A 15,979-nucleotide genomic window follows, 5' to 3' on the forward strand; every position below is an offset into this window, starting at 1 on the left:
GTCAGTCTGAACTAGGAAGTGAGTACCAAAGAGGTATGGTCTCAACTTCTTCAGGGACCAAACCACAGCAAAGGCCTCCCTCTCAATGGCACTCCAACGCTGCTCCCTGGGGAGTAACCTCCTGCTAATGAAAGCAACAGGCTGGTCAAGGCCATCATCATTTGTTTGGGACAAAACTGCCCCTATCCCATGTTCAGAGGCATCTGTTTGCACAATGAATTGCTTGGAGTAATCTGGAGCTTTTAGAACTGGTGCTGTGCACATAGCTTGCTTCAGGGTGTCAAAGGCCTGTTGGCATTCTACAGTCCAGTTTACTTTCTTGGGCATTTTCTTGGAGGTGAGTTCTGTGAGGGCTGTCACAATGGATCCATATCCCTTCACAAACCTCCTATAGTACCCAGTCAAGCCAAGGAATGCCCTGACTTGAGTCTGGGTTTTTGGAGCTACCCAGTCCAGAATAGTCTGGATCTTGGGTTGGAGTGGCTGAACTTGGCCTCCACCTACAAGGTGTCCCAAGTAAACCACAGTTCCCTGCCCTATCTGGCATTTGGATGCCTTGATAGAGAGGCCTGCAGATTGCAGAGCCTTCAAAACCTTCTTCAGGTGGACCAGGTGATCCTGCCAGGTGGAGCTGAAGACAGCAATATCATCAAGATAAGCTGCACTAAAGGATTCCAACCCAGCAAGGACTTGATTCACCAACCTTTGGAAGGTGGCAGGGGCATTCTTTAAACCAAAGGGCATAACAGTGAACTGATAATGCCCATCAGGTGTGGAGAATGCTGTCTTTTCTTTTGCTCCAGGGGCCATTTTGATTTGCCAGTACCCTGCTGTTAAGTCAAAGGTACTTAAGAATTTGGCAGCCCCTAATTTGTCTATGAGCTCATCAGCTCTAGGAATGGGATGAGCATCTGTCTTGGTGACAGAGTTGAGACCTCTGTAGTCCACACAAAACCTCATCTCTCTCTTTCCTTCTTTGGTGTGAGGTTTGGGGACTAAGACCACTGGGCTAGCCCAGGGGCTGTCAGAGTGCTCTATTACTCCCAATTCCAGCATCTTGTGGACTTCCACCTTGATGCTTTCCTTAACTTGAGCAGACTGTCTAAATATTTTGTTTTTGACAGGCATGCTGTCTCCTGTGTCCACATCATGGGTACACAGGTGTGTCTGACCAGGGGTTAGGGAAAAGAGTTCAGCAAACTGTTGTAGGACCTTCCTACAGTCAGCTTGCTGTTGGCTAGAGAGGGTGTCTGAGTAGATCACTCCATCTACTGAGCCATCTTTAGGGTCTGATGAGAGGAGATCAGGGAGAGGCTCACTTTCAGCTTCCTGGTCCTCATCTGTTACCATCAACAGATTTACATCAGCCCTGTCATGGAAGAGCTTAAGGCGGTTTACATGGATCACCCTCTTGGGGCTCCTGCTTGTGCCCAGGTCTACCAGGTAGGTGACCTGACTCTTCCTTTCTAGTACTGGGTAAGGGCCACTCCATTTGTCCTGGAGTGCCCTGGGAGCCACAGGCTCCAGAACCCAGACTTTCTGCCCTGGTTGAAATTCAACCAGTGCAGCCTTTTGGTCATACCACAACTTCTGGAGTTGTTGGCTGGCCTCAAGGTTTTTACTTGCCTTTTCCATGTACTCTGCCATTCTTGAGCGAAGGCCAAGTACATAGTCCACTATGTCTTGTTTAGGCTCATGAAGAGGTCTCTCCCAGCCTTCTTTAACAAGAGCAAGTGGTCCCCTTACAGGGTGGCCAAACAGAAGTTCAAAGGGTGAGAATCCTACTCCCTTCTGAGGCACCTCTCTGTAAGCAAAAAGCAGACATGGCAGGAGGACATCCCATCTCCTTTTGAGTTTTTCTGGGAGCCCCATGATCATGCCCTTTAATGTCTTGTTGAATCTCTCAACAAGGCCATTAGTTTGTGGATGATATGGTGTAGTGAATTTATAAGTCACTCCACACTCATTCCACATGTGTTTTAGGTAAGCTGACATGAAGTTGGTACCTCTGTCAGAAACCACCTCCTTAGGGAAACCCACTCTGGTAAAGATACCAATGAGGGCCTTGGCTACTGCAGGGGCAGTAGTCGACCTAAGGGGAATAGCTTCAGGATACCTAGTAGCATGATCCACTACTACTAGGATGTACATATTTCCTGAGGCTGTGGGAGGTTCTAGTGGACCAACTATGTCCACACCCACTCTTTCAAAGGGGACCCCCACCACTGGAAGTGGAATGAGGGGGGCCTTTGGATGCCCACCTGTCTTACCACTGGCTTGACAGGTGGGGCAGGAGAGGCAAAACTCCTTAACCTTCTGGGACATATTGGGCCAGTAGAAGTGGTTGACCAACCTCTCCCACGTCTTGGTTTGTCCCAAATGCCCAGCAAGGGGAATATCATGGGCTAAGGTCAGAATAAACTCTCTGAAACCCTGAGGCACTACCACTCTCCTAGTGGCACCAGGTTTGGGATCTCTTGCCTCAGTGTACAGGAGTCCATCTTCCCAATAGACCCTATGTGTTCCATTTTTCTTGCCTTTGGACTCTTCAGCAGCTTGCTGCCTAAGGCCTTCAAGAGAGGGACAGGTTTCTTGTCCCTTACACAACTCTTCCCTTGAGGGTCCCCCTGGGCCCAAGAGCTCAACCTGATAAGGTTCCAGCTCCATAGGCTCAGTTCCCTCAGAGGGCAGAACTTATTCCTGAGAAGAGAGGTTCTCTTTTTGGTGTTGTGTTGCAGCTGGTTTCCCAGCTGACTTTCACTGCACTGGTGCCCTCATCTATGGTATAGTGCACCCTGCCTTAGGGCTGTAAGGCCTACTAGAGGGGTGATTTATCTACACCTGCATAGGCAGTGAGAGGCTGGCATGGCACCCTGAGGGGAGTGCCATGTCGACTTACTCGTTTTGTTCTCACCAGCACACACAAGCTGGCAAGCAGTGTGTCTGTGCTGAGTGAGGGGTCTCCAGGGTGGCATAAGACATGCTGCAGCCCTTAGAGACCTCCCTTGGCATCAGGGCCCTTGGTACCAGGGGTACCATTTACAAGGGACTTATCTGGATGCCAGGGTGTGCCAATTGTGGACACAAAAGTACAGGTTTAGGGAAAGAACACTGGTGCTGGGGCCTGGTTAGCAGGCCTCAGCACACTTTCAATTCAAAACATAGCATCAGCAAAGGCAAAAAGTCAGGGGGTAACCATGCCAAGGAGGCATTTCCTTACAGGGTGGAATACACCATCCTTCATCACTCTGCGCAAGCGGCTGAGTATTGAGGTTTGGTACCTACAGATGGTTGTGCTGAACCATCAGTGAAAATGACAGCATGGTATCTGTCAAGTGGCAAAATATCTAGAGGTGCGGGGTACTTCTGTTTGTATTGGAGGAATTCTTGTGTCTGAAGTTTTGGATCAAAGATGTAATCAACATCAGTGGCAGTCCACTGAATCCATCGTGGATGTAGTGCTTTAGCTTTAGGAATGCTTGCTTTGGTGACGGCCCTAAGGCTGGCACCGGGGTTAACAAGAATGGGTTTCCTTTGGGCAAGTGGTCTCTCCTTAACGACAACCATCTGAACTGCAGTTAGAATTTTTTCTGTGGGTGCAAAGCGTTGTTATGCATTAGAGTATAAATGTGATTTATATGCTATGGGCACCGTGTCGCCTTCATTAAAGAGGACATAAGTGAACCCAATGGCACCAGCAATTATTTGGATGCCCAAATTGGTTTTGTTGTCACAGATGTGTGTTTTGCTTCTAGCTTGTCCTGTTGTAGTCTAAAGGATGTGTGTGTGTGTGTGTGTTCTACTTTCCAGTGCCTGCTAGAGAAACCAGGGTGTATTAAGTCATACAGTGACTTGATACATTGTGCATAGTCAGGAATGTAAGTTCTGCCAAAGTTAAAGAAACCAAGTAGACTGTAGGCCCTTTATTGTATTTGGTGGTTAGAGTTGAGCACATTTCTGTAAAAAGTGTGGGGGGTAGGCTCTTGCCCTCGTTTGATAGATTGTATGTCAGGAATATGCAGAGAAAAGCTACTTTAGTTTTCCTGAAATTAAATTTATAGCCAAGGGCTGCGAATCCTAGAACGGTCCGATCGACCCTGGCAAGAGGACTGTTGAGCTCATCATCTTTGAGATACATGTCATCCACGTAGGAAAAGGCCTCAGCATCAATATCGTGTAATAATGATGTTACACAGCCCTGGGCTGTTCTTGTAACCTTGGGGAAACGGCAGAAACGTTTTTTGTGAGCCAAATGAGAATAAACTCAGGTCCCGACTTTTGTGTGCTAAGTTTTGGCAGAAAAAAAACCCAGAGATATCCAAGGTTATTTTTTTTTTTTTTTCCACACACTGTTAATTAGTGCTGTGCTATGTGAATTTTGTATAACATATGTGCGTGTATGGCTGTTTAAATGTCTAATCTAAGACTATTCTATAAGAATGGTCAGGTTTCGCAACAGGGAATAATGGGTTATTCATTGCAGAGACAGGGCTCAATTACTCCCTGGTACTCGAGCAGAGAGGCTCTCCCTCACTGGAGCTTTGGCTTCATGTTTAACAGGATATTATGGCTAAGGTGTAGACCTAATAAGTGTTACATGGCAAGGTGAATCCTTGTCCCAACCTACATGACTGCGGTATAGTGTAGGTGCCTGCGCTAAAGCCCAATTGACAGCGCAGGCTGGTTTTACCGCTTCTGGAACAAGATCAGAAAAAGAAGGCAAAATGACATCTTCCCTGTGTAGGCGCTTCCGGGCATGCTCGGGTGGCCAGTCCCTCTCAGCCATCCGGATATCACAACTAAGTTCATCCCAGAATATCACACTGATGGTGTGCTCCTTGTCTCCCTCAATTTGGATATTTAAATCATAAACCCTATCGGGTGGGAGAATGCACCCGTACGCAACTTTGACTGAAATAAAGTTGCTCGTTCCTGTTGCATCTAGATGATCTTTCAGACTCTGGCGACATAGCGTGACCTCTGCCGCAGTGTCACTACCCAGGTCTTGTTCTTCAGCAATGTTCTCAAGTGTACTGGCATTTTTAATTGACAGTGCTGCCACTTTATTTTTTAAACTATGGCTATTGTTGTGGGGACTTTTCTTTTTTGTCTGAGGACTGTGAGGAGTCTTTCTTCATTTTCACGTAGTCAAGACATCGCTCTGACCGGCCCACTCTCTTGCAACGTCTATCCGATGCATCCTGAAAGGAACAAGAGAGAAGTAAATCAGGAGCTTTTATATTTCCTCTGTTTCTGACAGCATGTCTCCTGTCGGAGTTCTCCGGGTGTGGAGAATCTGCTCTCCGATTTTGTCCGTCTTTAAATTGCTTTGTTTTATCCCAGTGCTTTTTAGAACCACCCTGTGCTCGTTTAATACCTTCCTTAGTGGTGGCGCTTTCTATTTCTAGTTTTTTCGGCTTGGCTTCCAAATTATCCCATCCTATAGTGGTAAAGACGTCAGAAATAATTTTCATTATCTGTTTCCCTTGGTCCAAATGTAGAATCTCTTGGAGGAGCTGGCGTATAGACAGTGCTTCCGCTTCCACTTTAATGTTGCGGAGTATGATTGAGGAGACCACGAAGTTACACATTCGTTTCATCCCCAAATCTAGGGCTGGTGCGCCCCCATGCTCATTCTGAAATTGTTTCAACACTTCCGGTAAATTGACAAGTGTCAGGGTACCATGTGTGGCAGCATAAATTGCAGCAAAGACTGTACCCCAATGTGGCACAGTCATCCACCAAATGAACCATCCCGAAGGGCAAGCACAATGTGAGAATTTGTTTTTTCTTGTGGTCCCATATGGGGAAAAACAGCTTTCAGCCGATTTGTTTTCTGGGCTATCCAGAACAGGATTTTATGTTGTTCTGTGGGTACTTTACCCATGATAGAATGTACTGTTTGTGGATTAATCCCAGTAGTAGCCAACTGGTATCCAGCAGGTGCTGGAAGCACTGGTGTAGTGTTCAGAGTTAGCATTAAAAACTGAACAAGTTGTCTATATAGTGTAATTAGCTCAAGGTATAAATTGCGCAGATCAGCTGTCTGCATATTTTGTATACCTGGGTGAGGTGTGTATTTGGCAAACATAAGCACGTGGGTCCTTCATTACCTAAGGGACCTAATCTCACTGGTTGTATTGTGTGGCAGGGCACAATTAAACCAGTTCTGATGTTCTTGTTAAGTAATCAGTATTTCAAGATACAGGTATGCTTGGTACCACTGAGGTATGTTTACAATTCTGTATGTGTGGAATGTGAATGATCTTTGGTCTTCCTCAGGAGAAAAAAAAATAAAAAAATAAAATAAAAAATTCATACTTATATAGCGCACTACTCACCCGTTAGGGTCTCAAGGCGCTGTACGCATACCGCTGTGGAACCCCTCCTGGCTTTTCCCTGTAAGGTGCCCACTCCTGGGCAACCTCCAAGGTGAAGCCAGGCATCCCAGCGCTGTTGGGGCCGTTGTGGAGATTAAGCAAACTATTGCCCAGAGTTACAGAGTGGGACCCATGAATTAGATTAGGCACCGATGCAAGAATTAACAGGTCTGAGGAAATTGAGCTCAAGACCCGCCGAGGCGGGAATTGAACCCTGGTCCCGGGCCAGATTTATGCATCAGGGTTTGCCGCTGTAACCATTGAGCCACGCTTCTCCACAAGGAAAGCTGACCCAAGAGTAGAATGTTTGTTTGGTAAGCTTCACTAGCTTCTACTATGAATGTGACATACCAGCCCTCGTCTGTTAAGCCATGCGCTATTGGGTGTAATGTTAATGCCCGTCTATTATTCTCAGGAACGTCTATGGCGTTAGCCATATTGTCAAATGGGTAAAGAAATGGAACACCAAGTGGGGAGAAAAGTCCTTTTAATAGTTCAAGCTCGAACAATCTACAGCCTAGTTAGGTGCTCCCTGTTCAGCTGAAGAGGATCTTCCCCAAGACCACGGACGTCTCCGTATAATGGTACTTAGGGTACCTGTTGTATGTGAGACAGTGAAAGTATCCGTAAATGAGTGCCTAAACACCATTGTTAGGTGCCACATTGTAGTTTGACTCTGGCTCTAGGCAATACTACTGGTTAAAGGATGACAGTACTTATATTTGTAGGCGACTGCCAGTCCTACAACAAGTCGCAACTGTTGTCCCAACCCTCCCAGCTCACAAGCAGTAAGTCACCAAAAACCCAAATAGTAAAAGGTGATTTGTGGCAGCCTTTACGCATGGACTCAAGAGTGCGATATCTCAGGGTGTGTTGTGGTTAAACTGAGATTACCCCTTTCTCACCGGCAATGAAGGAGAAAGAGTAAAGGTTAATAGGTTTTTATTAACAAGACTACAATCTACGATAAATTGCATGGGCTGCAATAATTAGGGTAATGGCAAGTGCAAGAGGCAGAATTGTGAAGAAGAGAGTCATTAATACTAAGACTCCCATCATCTTGCAATAACATAAAATGATATGAAATATGTCCTAATACCCTAACAGGATTAACCTAACCTAAAGAGCTAGGTGTGATAAACAATCTGCCACTACCATGTCCATCAGATGAGCCCTCCAACCCTCGTTAACTTTGAATGAGGTCTCTGGATCAGACTGCGAGGACAGACTGGGTCAGCATCAAGGCGACGTGTAGCATAGACAGAGTGATTCAGACCAGATGCTGTCTGTGTAAGGTGCATTTATACAGATCGGATCCGACCTCTGACACAGGTCTGTTCCCAAACAATAGATAACAAGACATGCTTGGGGCGGCAATTACATAAACAACTTCTTCCAAAGCACAAAGTGGGGAAAGCACCCAATGTGAATACCTACATCTTATTTATCTTTGGCACTGATATGGATGCCTTACAGTTGCACTGATAACACAAAACTAAAACATTGTCTTAACTAAAAACAAACAATGCAATCATCTTGGAAAGATATAATTAAATAATTTCATGCAAACAGAGCAATGTAAGTAGGGTAAAAGTCACTGGGTGACGGGGGGCACAAGCCGGCAAGCTAGAAGGCTAAGCTAACTCCTGCTTCCCATTAAAATAAGATATGATTCACTACAAGACAGGCCACAGGTAGGTCATTAGAGTCAAGGTTTCATCAAGCATACAATAAATTCTGGTGCTATTTCCAAGCATATCAGCCCTCTCCAACTGTGCAGCCACCATTTGTTTCAGCAGTAAAGGACACAGGGGTTTTAAGGGCTGTAGAGGTCATCAGCAATATCTTCCTCCTCAGCTATCCTAACTTTATTCCAGCCTCGAAAGGACACATGCAGCCTTTTTGGAGGGAAGATCTGGTGTGTTCTACCACTTCAAACAATGACAGTCCATCACTAAGGACTGCCCAAGAGGTTCCGACTTTGCAAAGACAAAGCCCTTTGCTTTAAAGACACCTCTTCCTTCATTTCTCTTCACCCAAAGCCTAGCCATTGCCACACGTCCTACAGTTGGAGGTTCTTTCTTTCAATGTTACTTGAAGCTACTGTGAAGCGGATGCCAGGAGTCTGTGTCCCATTATGGATCTTCGCATTCTGAGGTTCTTCCTCTTTGAACAGTTAAAGATGCTGCCATTAGACTGGGTGTTACTTATCCTGGAACATGGTGACTGGACAGTGTCTTTGCACCTGCAGGAAACATACTTCCACATTTCAATTCTGCAGTAACTCAATCCGAACTTACAGTTTGTGGGTGGGTACCACAAACCACCAATTTGCGGTGCGTACCACAAAACATAAATTTGCAGCCCTACTGTCTGGGTAGTGTTCTGCATTTAGTTTATTCAGGAAAGTGAAGTCTGTGGTAGCAGTACATATTTTGGGGTAGGGGAGGACGGAAATGGTTTGGGGGGGCCTCCATATGCCTGTACCTTGACAACTGCTTGCTGAAGGCACCTACCTTACCACAAACTATCAGACCACCTTCACTCCAAGGTCTCACTGTTGGACCTGAGATTTTCTATCATCAGTTTCTTTAGGTCACACATTGAGCCCTCTCAATGGGTACTCTTCATTGGGGCAGAGCGCCTATGGACATTCAGGCTACAATCACAATGTTTTACAAGGCAGCGAGGCTTTCTCTCTACCCAGACAGTCTTCAGTATCTACAGGTCTGTTTACATTCTGCATATCAATGGTGCCTAACACCTGGTAGCATATGCAGATACTACAATGATACCTTCAATTCCAGACGACCCAGCACAGTGGAATCCTTTCAAAGTGCAGATCTCAGAGGCAACATATGCCCTACTAAGGTAGCTGATAACAGAACATATCTTATGGGAAGTCCTTCTGTCCTCCCACGTCAATGGCAATGTTAGTGATCGATGATTCTTCCATCTGTTGGTTCATACATCTGGGTGTGCTGGAGATTAAAAGCCTATGGTCTACCTCTGAACACAAATATCACATCAACATGCTCAAATCTTTTGCCATGTGTCTCGCTCCCAAGATATTTCTGCCTTCCAGTCAGTCAATCCAAGTATTGACAGACAACACTACCAAGAGGTTTTACGCACAACAAGGGTAGAGTGGACTCCTGTTTCCTGCACCATGAGGTGCCAAGGCTATGGCCCTGGACTCAATTCTGGCTAGTAGTGAGCAATCAGGCAGGTTTCCCTAAGCCTGTGCGCAGGTGACCTCACATCAGTACCAACTTACAACCACAAGGGGTGACTTCACCCATTAGTTCAGTCTAGCTTCAACTTCTAGGGCATTCCTCAGGGAGATATTGCTGCACTAGAACAAGCAGTGCCTGCGTTTCTGCTCCCTGCAGTTCTTGCTAAAGAGATCCTTGGGTTAAGGATTCATTCTGAGGTGGTACTTTCCTTTCCACATCGGTTCGGGATTCCTCATGTTTTGAAGAAGCTGTGCCAGGAATGGGTGGAGATCTTTACCATGATGAACCGGCCACAGAGTGTGTGGTACTCTGATGTAATTTGCGCCTATCCATGCTCTCCCATTCCTCTTCACTAGGCAAGAGGGCTAGATCCTGCAACCCCAGACTCCAGAGCCTCCACCCTATTCTTGGATTGAGCAGGGAAATCTGAATGTCTTCAATCTGCCCTTAAATGTGGTCTGTCATCCTTCCGGGTTGGCGGCCAGCCACTAAATGTATTTATGCTAGGCAATAATTCTGTTGGGTTACCTAGTGCACTGGGTGGATTTTGACTGTCATAAGGCACACTTTAGTGTATTGCATGATCTCTTAAATGCCCACAGAAAAGCTGTGCCACACCAAAGTTATTTGTTTTCAGTTTCGGCCTTTACTACTGGCAGGAGTTTATTGAAGTGGTTCATATATTCTGTGATAGCTGCGATGCCAGCTAGGTGTACAGTACAGCTGTTAGTTTCCAGATCCATTCTAGTGCCTGGCAGAATTCAAAAGGTGATGGATTTGCAGGTAGTCTATCCACCAGAAAGACAACATACAATGAGTAATTAGCTTGCTCGCCTCAACCATCAGAGATTGCCTCTGCTGGAAAATTATAATGCAAGCCTCTTTTGACCTACCCATCCTCCCAGACACCAAAGGAGACATTCTCTTAACTTAAGGGTACCTGAGCTGCTACAGTATCTGTCAATCAATAAAATAGTTGCCAGCTCATTATAAGCATATGCGCCGACCACATGCGCAAAACGTCAAACCTCTCCCTGCATGTCTAGTGCTCTCTTGCTAGCTGGAGGTCATATGAGCTGCACAGACAAGTCTTGTTGCACTTAGGGAAAGATTACACTCACGAGGCTCATTTCCCTCATCTTATTTCTCGTACGTATTACAAACCCTACCTCCCACCCCCTGCAAACAAATAGAGCCAAACTTCTTGTGATCGAGATAGACAAATAACCAAGTGTCAAAACACCAAGTGTTGAACATGTTTATTTGCAGCATTATTTAAATACTGAAAATATCTAACATTTTACAATGATCAGTCTTACACTATTTTCCTACCAGGGAAGATTTCTCTGGTTCTTAAAATAAGAAAAACAAATATTTAAAGCAAACATCAGCATGGTAAAAAGGGCGAGTCTCTGTATGTTGTTCTACGATAAAATTCACAAAAGCACGTCGTAGCAATCCAACAAACTTGGGCTTGGAAAGGGAAATAAAAACGGTTTGCTTTTCTCAACACGTAGTTTAGTTAAAAAAAAAATCTGATCAATACTGTAAACCCCTACAGAATTAAGGGGAATTTATTGTTTTGCTTCTGTCTTTAGAGATGAGAGGATGTAGAAAAACACAGCTTCAAGGTGTAAGGGTTTGATCCATCTGTTGGAAACAAAAGAAATGTTATTATACAGCTTATATGTGTATATTTTCTAATGCATTTAACTTTTTATTTTATTTTAAGTGATTTTTAAGCCTGAAAATTGGCAATCTGAATTTACTTAAGCTCCTAAAACAAAGCTGAAAAGTTAAGTAAACTGTAACACCACAGTAGAAGGTGGTGGTGGTGTTTTTGACAGCTTTGGTTTAAGAGAAAGCTTAGTGATGTCACAACAAACTCAGAAGGGAGCATCTCTGTGGGAAGTAGGGGGTGGGTCCTTTACACAGAAGATTGGACTACAATCGCCATATAAACAACACAAAAGCCATCATGTGGCGATTACTAATTATTTTTCAGACAGTTCAAAGGAACATTCAAGTATGTTTTTAGTCAGTTTAAATAAATTTCTCATAAAATACCATATATGTATATACAGAAAACCATAAACTTCAACTTACTGCGTGTTGTGCACGTGAACGAATCTACAAAACAGCTATGATCAAATAAGAATGGGCCAGATACACTGTTCATGGGGGGGAAAAATAGCCTGGGCAGCGGTAACAGCAGGGGAATGAGGTTTCCATAGGAAGTCAGGGAAACCTTTCTAACTGCTCATACAAATTGACCGTATGACTCTGGAAGATGCAGGAATAGCAACAAAAATGTAAGCCCATTATTTGCCCTTCAGGTAAACGTTTTGGCCCTTAATATATGCAGGGGACTTCTCAGGATGTGAAACTGGAAACCTTCATGGGATGGAATACACAGGATGAAAAAACAATGTGTACGGTCTTGGAAGCTGCCGGTATAACTCAAGGGAACAAGCAGACTGACGAGTGTAGATACTTCTTCATAATAAGCTTACCAGGATGATGAAGTTGGAGAAATGTAAGTTTTCTAAAACAGGCGAAACAAACAGTGATGTAGACTCGCCTATTACAGCAGTAAATATTGCTTAGCAGGGCAAATCAGTGCTGGAGACATCCAACCAGAGTGTGGGTGCTGAGCATGTGGAGGAAGCATCAAGTCTGGACAATCTCAAATAAATGAGCAGATTTACTGTTCACTACAGTTTGGGGGTGGTCAATAAGGTTATACTATAAAGAATAGAGACTAAGACAGTAAGAAGAGTTATTAGGCGCAAGGAAAAGGTTACTCAATTATCCTACTTCTGCACTGTAGGAATCTTCATTGAAGTCATAACTGTTACAAAAATTCCATGTGGGCATGGAACAGATAATTTCAGAATTTTCTGACATTCTGGCAAGTTCAAATATCTGTACTATCTGACTTGGAGCCATGCTGGACATTTGAACCATGCCTGGATATCACCTTAGCCTCAGCCAGTCTCATGTTCTAATAAACCTCTTTGCCAGAGCCATTCATAATTTCTGCCCACTGTCATCGATTCTTCTTTTAGTGGCTATGCCACCCTCTAAAAGCGAGATTGTAAGGCTCATTAAGAGAATGATATTCTCAAAGGCCATGAGCCCAGATGAAAATTTAGATGACTCCTTAAAAAGTGGTTTAAGTTATGGGCTTCCTACTGGTCACTTTTTTCCTATTGCTATCAGTATAGGGTTACTGCCCCTTCTTGGTCTGGTAAGATATTACTCTCGCATTATACGAAGGGCTCCAGGCTCCGACTAATTGCGCCATTAGATGCGATGGGCAAAGTCTTTGCCAGGAATTTATTGGAGCATTTCACAGAATGGGTGGCAGAAGGAAATATTCTCCCTATGGAGCAACCCGTCTTTTGAGTAAAGCACTGTACTTCGGGTAACATCTGTATGCTGAAACTTATTGTGGAAAGGTATACTGTGATTTTGGGTGGGGGTGGAATCTCCCTTGCTGTCTGGCAGCCAGCAGTGGAGATGCTCCAAAGATATGTGGTCGCCCCAAGCCTTGTTTGATATACGCGGATGACATCGTAATTATGGATTGAACACAGAGGAGTGAAGAAAAAAAGACTGTTGTCCCTCCAACAGTATATATCGCCACATATCTTGCAACCAATGTTTCCGACAGAAAAAAAAAAAACATGAAAAGTAGATAGTTTGGGAAGCGCTATATTTTGGCTTGGGAACTAGGTGCGGAAAAATTGAAAATAGTTAAATCTTACCCCTACCTAGGGAAAGTGGATTCAGGTACCATAATGGATAAGGCCCATGTCCATAATTGTTCATATAAGGCCTCCTCCCATGCAAATGGTCTACTCGCCTTTTATAAAGCAATGGGACAACAGCATTCAATTAATTTGCTCTCTGTCCTTAAGGCAAAAATTCCCACCAGCCTTTTTGTATGCTATTGAATCTTAATTTTGATAAATGGGGCCCTATGGAGGGGCAAATTGTGCGTAAGATCTGTGGGTTTAATTCTATTGTTCCAATACCATCAATCAGGATGGAATGCAGAATGATTAGCTCCTATGTACAAGGGCTGGTCAGGGTGATTCAATGGGTATTTCAGCTGAAGAATTGTGAAAAGGAATCTATTCAAACCCTCAAGAATCATGAAATCTTTGAGCCACAGGTTGGAAACAATCTAATTTTCACAGGATTTTGCCCTGGCCTTGAGATAGTTAGGCCTACAGGAACAGTATTTGACCACCCAATCCCATTCAGAATTGAAGTAGTTATTATAAAAGTATTACAAGTTCTGTCAGTCAGCAGAGAGATCTTATGTACACTCGAGAGAGAAAGGAATTTACAGGTGATAACTAGGGGCAGAGGTCCGAAAGTTGCTCAGAAATATTTGGTTGGGAATTTGGACCATGGCCTTTGCCGCTTTATGGCCTTAACCAAAATGAGTTAATTACCTGAAACTGTAGTTCTCCACTATTGGAATCTTTCATAGATTCACATGATTGAATCATTCCCCGTAGTCGAGATGGGAGTCCCCCAGTGTATTATATAATAGCAATGCACTGCTAACTAAAGTGTATACAGGCCTAAGGCCTACCACATTAGTAGTCCATTTGAGAAAAAGACCCAAACCAGATTTCAGATTTGTTTTTAACGGTTTACATTTATCTGTGATAATCTGCATGAGACCTTGTGGGAGGGGGGGGGGGGGGGGGGGGGGGGGGGGGGAGAGTCGGGGAATAAGTTATGTTTGCATCCTTGGTGTGTTGCTTGTCTAGGGAAAGCTTGTTATCGGAGTGGGTAATCCTATAGCCAAACAAGGCATCGCCAGATGGATAGTTAAATGTATTCAAACTTGCTATATTAAAGCAAAAAGAGATATACCAAGAGCACATTCCACTAGGAAAAAAGGCGCCACAATGGCTTTTCTTGGGAATATACCTATGACTGAAATTTGTAAGGCAGCCACATGGTCTACGCCTCATACATTCACTAAGCATTACTGTGTAGATGTGTTAGCAACACAACAAGCCACAGTAGGACAGGCTGTATTAAGAACATTATTTCAGACAACTTCAACTCCTACAGGCTAAACCACCGCTTTTTGGGGAGATTACTGCTTGTTAGTCTATGCACAGCATGTGTATCTGCAGCTACACATGCCACCGAACGGAAAATGTCACTTACCCAGTGTACATCTGTTCGTGGCATGAGACGCTGCAGATTCACATGCGCCCTCCCACCTCCCCGGTAGCCGTTCTTAGTTGAATGAACGTTCTTAGTTGAATGAAAATTGTAAATAAATATTATTTTTAATACACATTAAGTACATACAAAACTACTCCATTGCAATGGCACCTCTAGTATACTCACAACTCCTACCTCACCCTCTGCGGGGAAAACAATCTAAGATGAGTCGATGCCCATGCGCAATGGAGCCGAAAGGGAGGAGTCACTCGGTCTTGTGACTTGAAAAGACTTCTTCTAAGGAAAAAAACTTGTAACACTCCGAGCCCAACACTAGATGGCAGGATAATGCACAGCATGTGTATCTGCAGCTACACATGCCACCAAAAATAAATATAAATAAAATTAGATGTTGCACTTTAATTGCCATTTGCCCCATTTAAGTAGTGGATATCCGTGGGATATTGGATAACTGATGGGTGGTTGATGTTATAAAAATGTATTCTGTTTATAACGGGTGTTACTGAATGTTATTATTATTTTTACTTTTAAGTATGGTTTTGCTATTGTGAATTATATTGTTTGGATCATGTGGCCCTCTGAGCTCCAAATCATGAATAAAGACTGAATGGACCATATCAGAACACTGGACAAAGTTGTTAGTTGTAATCTATAAAAGATTCCAATACAGGAGAACTACAGTTACAGGTAAGTAACTTATTCCTTACTCTAGTATTGGAACTTATATAGATTTGCACGCCTGAATCAGATGAGATGGCAGTATTCTGCACAACACAACATTTGTTCAGAAACAGCAAAATATGTATCATTTTGTCACTATATATTTATAAACATCTATCTTTCCAAATAGAGGAAAAATGCACGTAATAATGAAGTGGTTGGAAGAAAATGGTTCATCTTTACTGAAACAGGTGCGGGACAGATTGACCTACTGCTGTATCTTTGAGAAACTCTGCATCCAAGCACAAGCAGTAGTGTTGAGTGAACGTATGAGCACTCTTCCAAGCCGCAGCTCTGCAGGTATCTGGTAAATGAGACTCCAGCAAACTATGCCATTGATGTGGACATAGCCCTTGTGGAATGAGTCAGAACCTTTGCCTGCAGAGGTCTGCCAGCTATTTGGTGACAGAATAAAATGGCTTT

General features: G+C 43.9%; 1 protein-coding gene across 1 annotated transcript in view; it reads right to left on the reverse strand.

Moving 5' to 3' along the window:
• Positions 1–10,860: 10,860 nt before the first annotated feature.
• The window catches only part of HNRNPLL (heterogeneous nuclear ribonucleoprotein L like), a 104,276-nt gene continuing 99,157 nt past the window's right edge, over positions 10,861–15,979 (reverse strand). The window contains exon 13 of the mRNA XM_069235096.1: positions 10,861–11,266. Within this exon, the coding sequence (XP_069091197.1) occupies positions 11,211–11,266 (56 nt within the window). The 3' untranslated portion in view covers positions 10,861–11,210. The remainder of the gene's footprint in view (positions 11,267–15,979) is intronic.

This window comes from Pleurodeles waltl, chromosome 5 (genome assembly GCF_031143425.1).
Source record: "Pleurodeles waltl isolate 20211129_DDA chromosome 5, aPleWal1.hap1.20221129, whole genome shotgun sequence".
In the NCBI taxonomy this organism is placed as follows: domain Eukaryota; kingdom Metazoa; phylum Chordata; class Amphibia; order Caudata; family Salamandridae; genus Pleurodeles; species Pleurodeles waltl.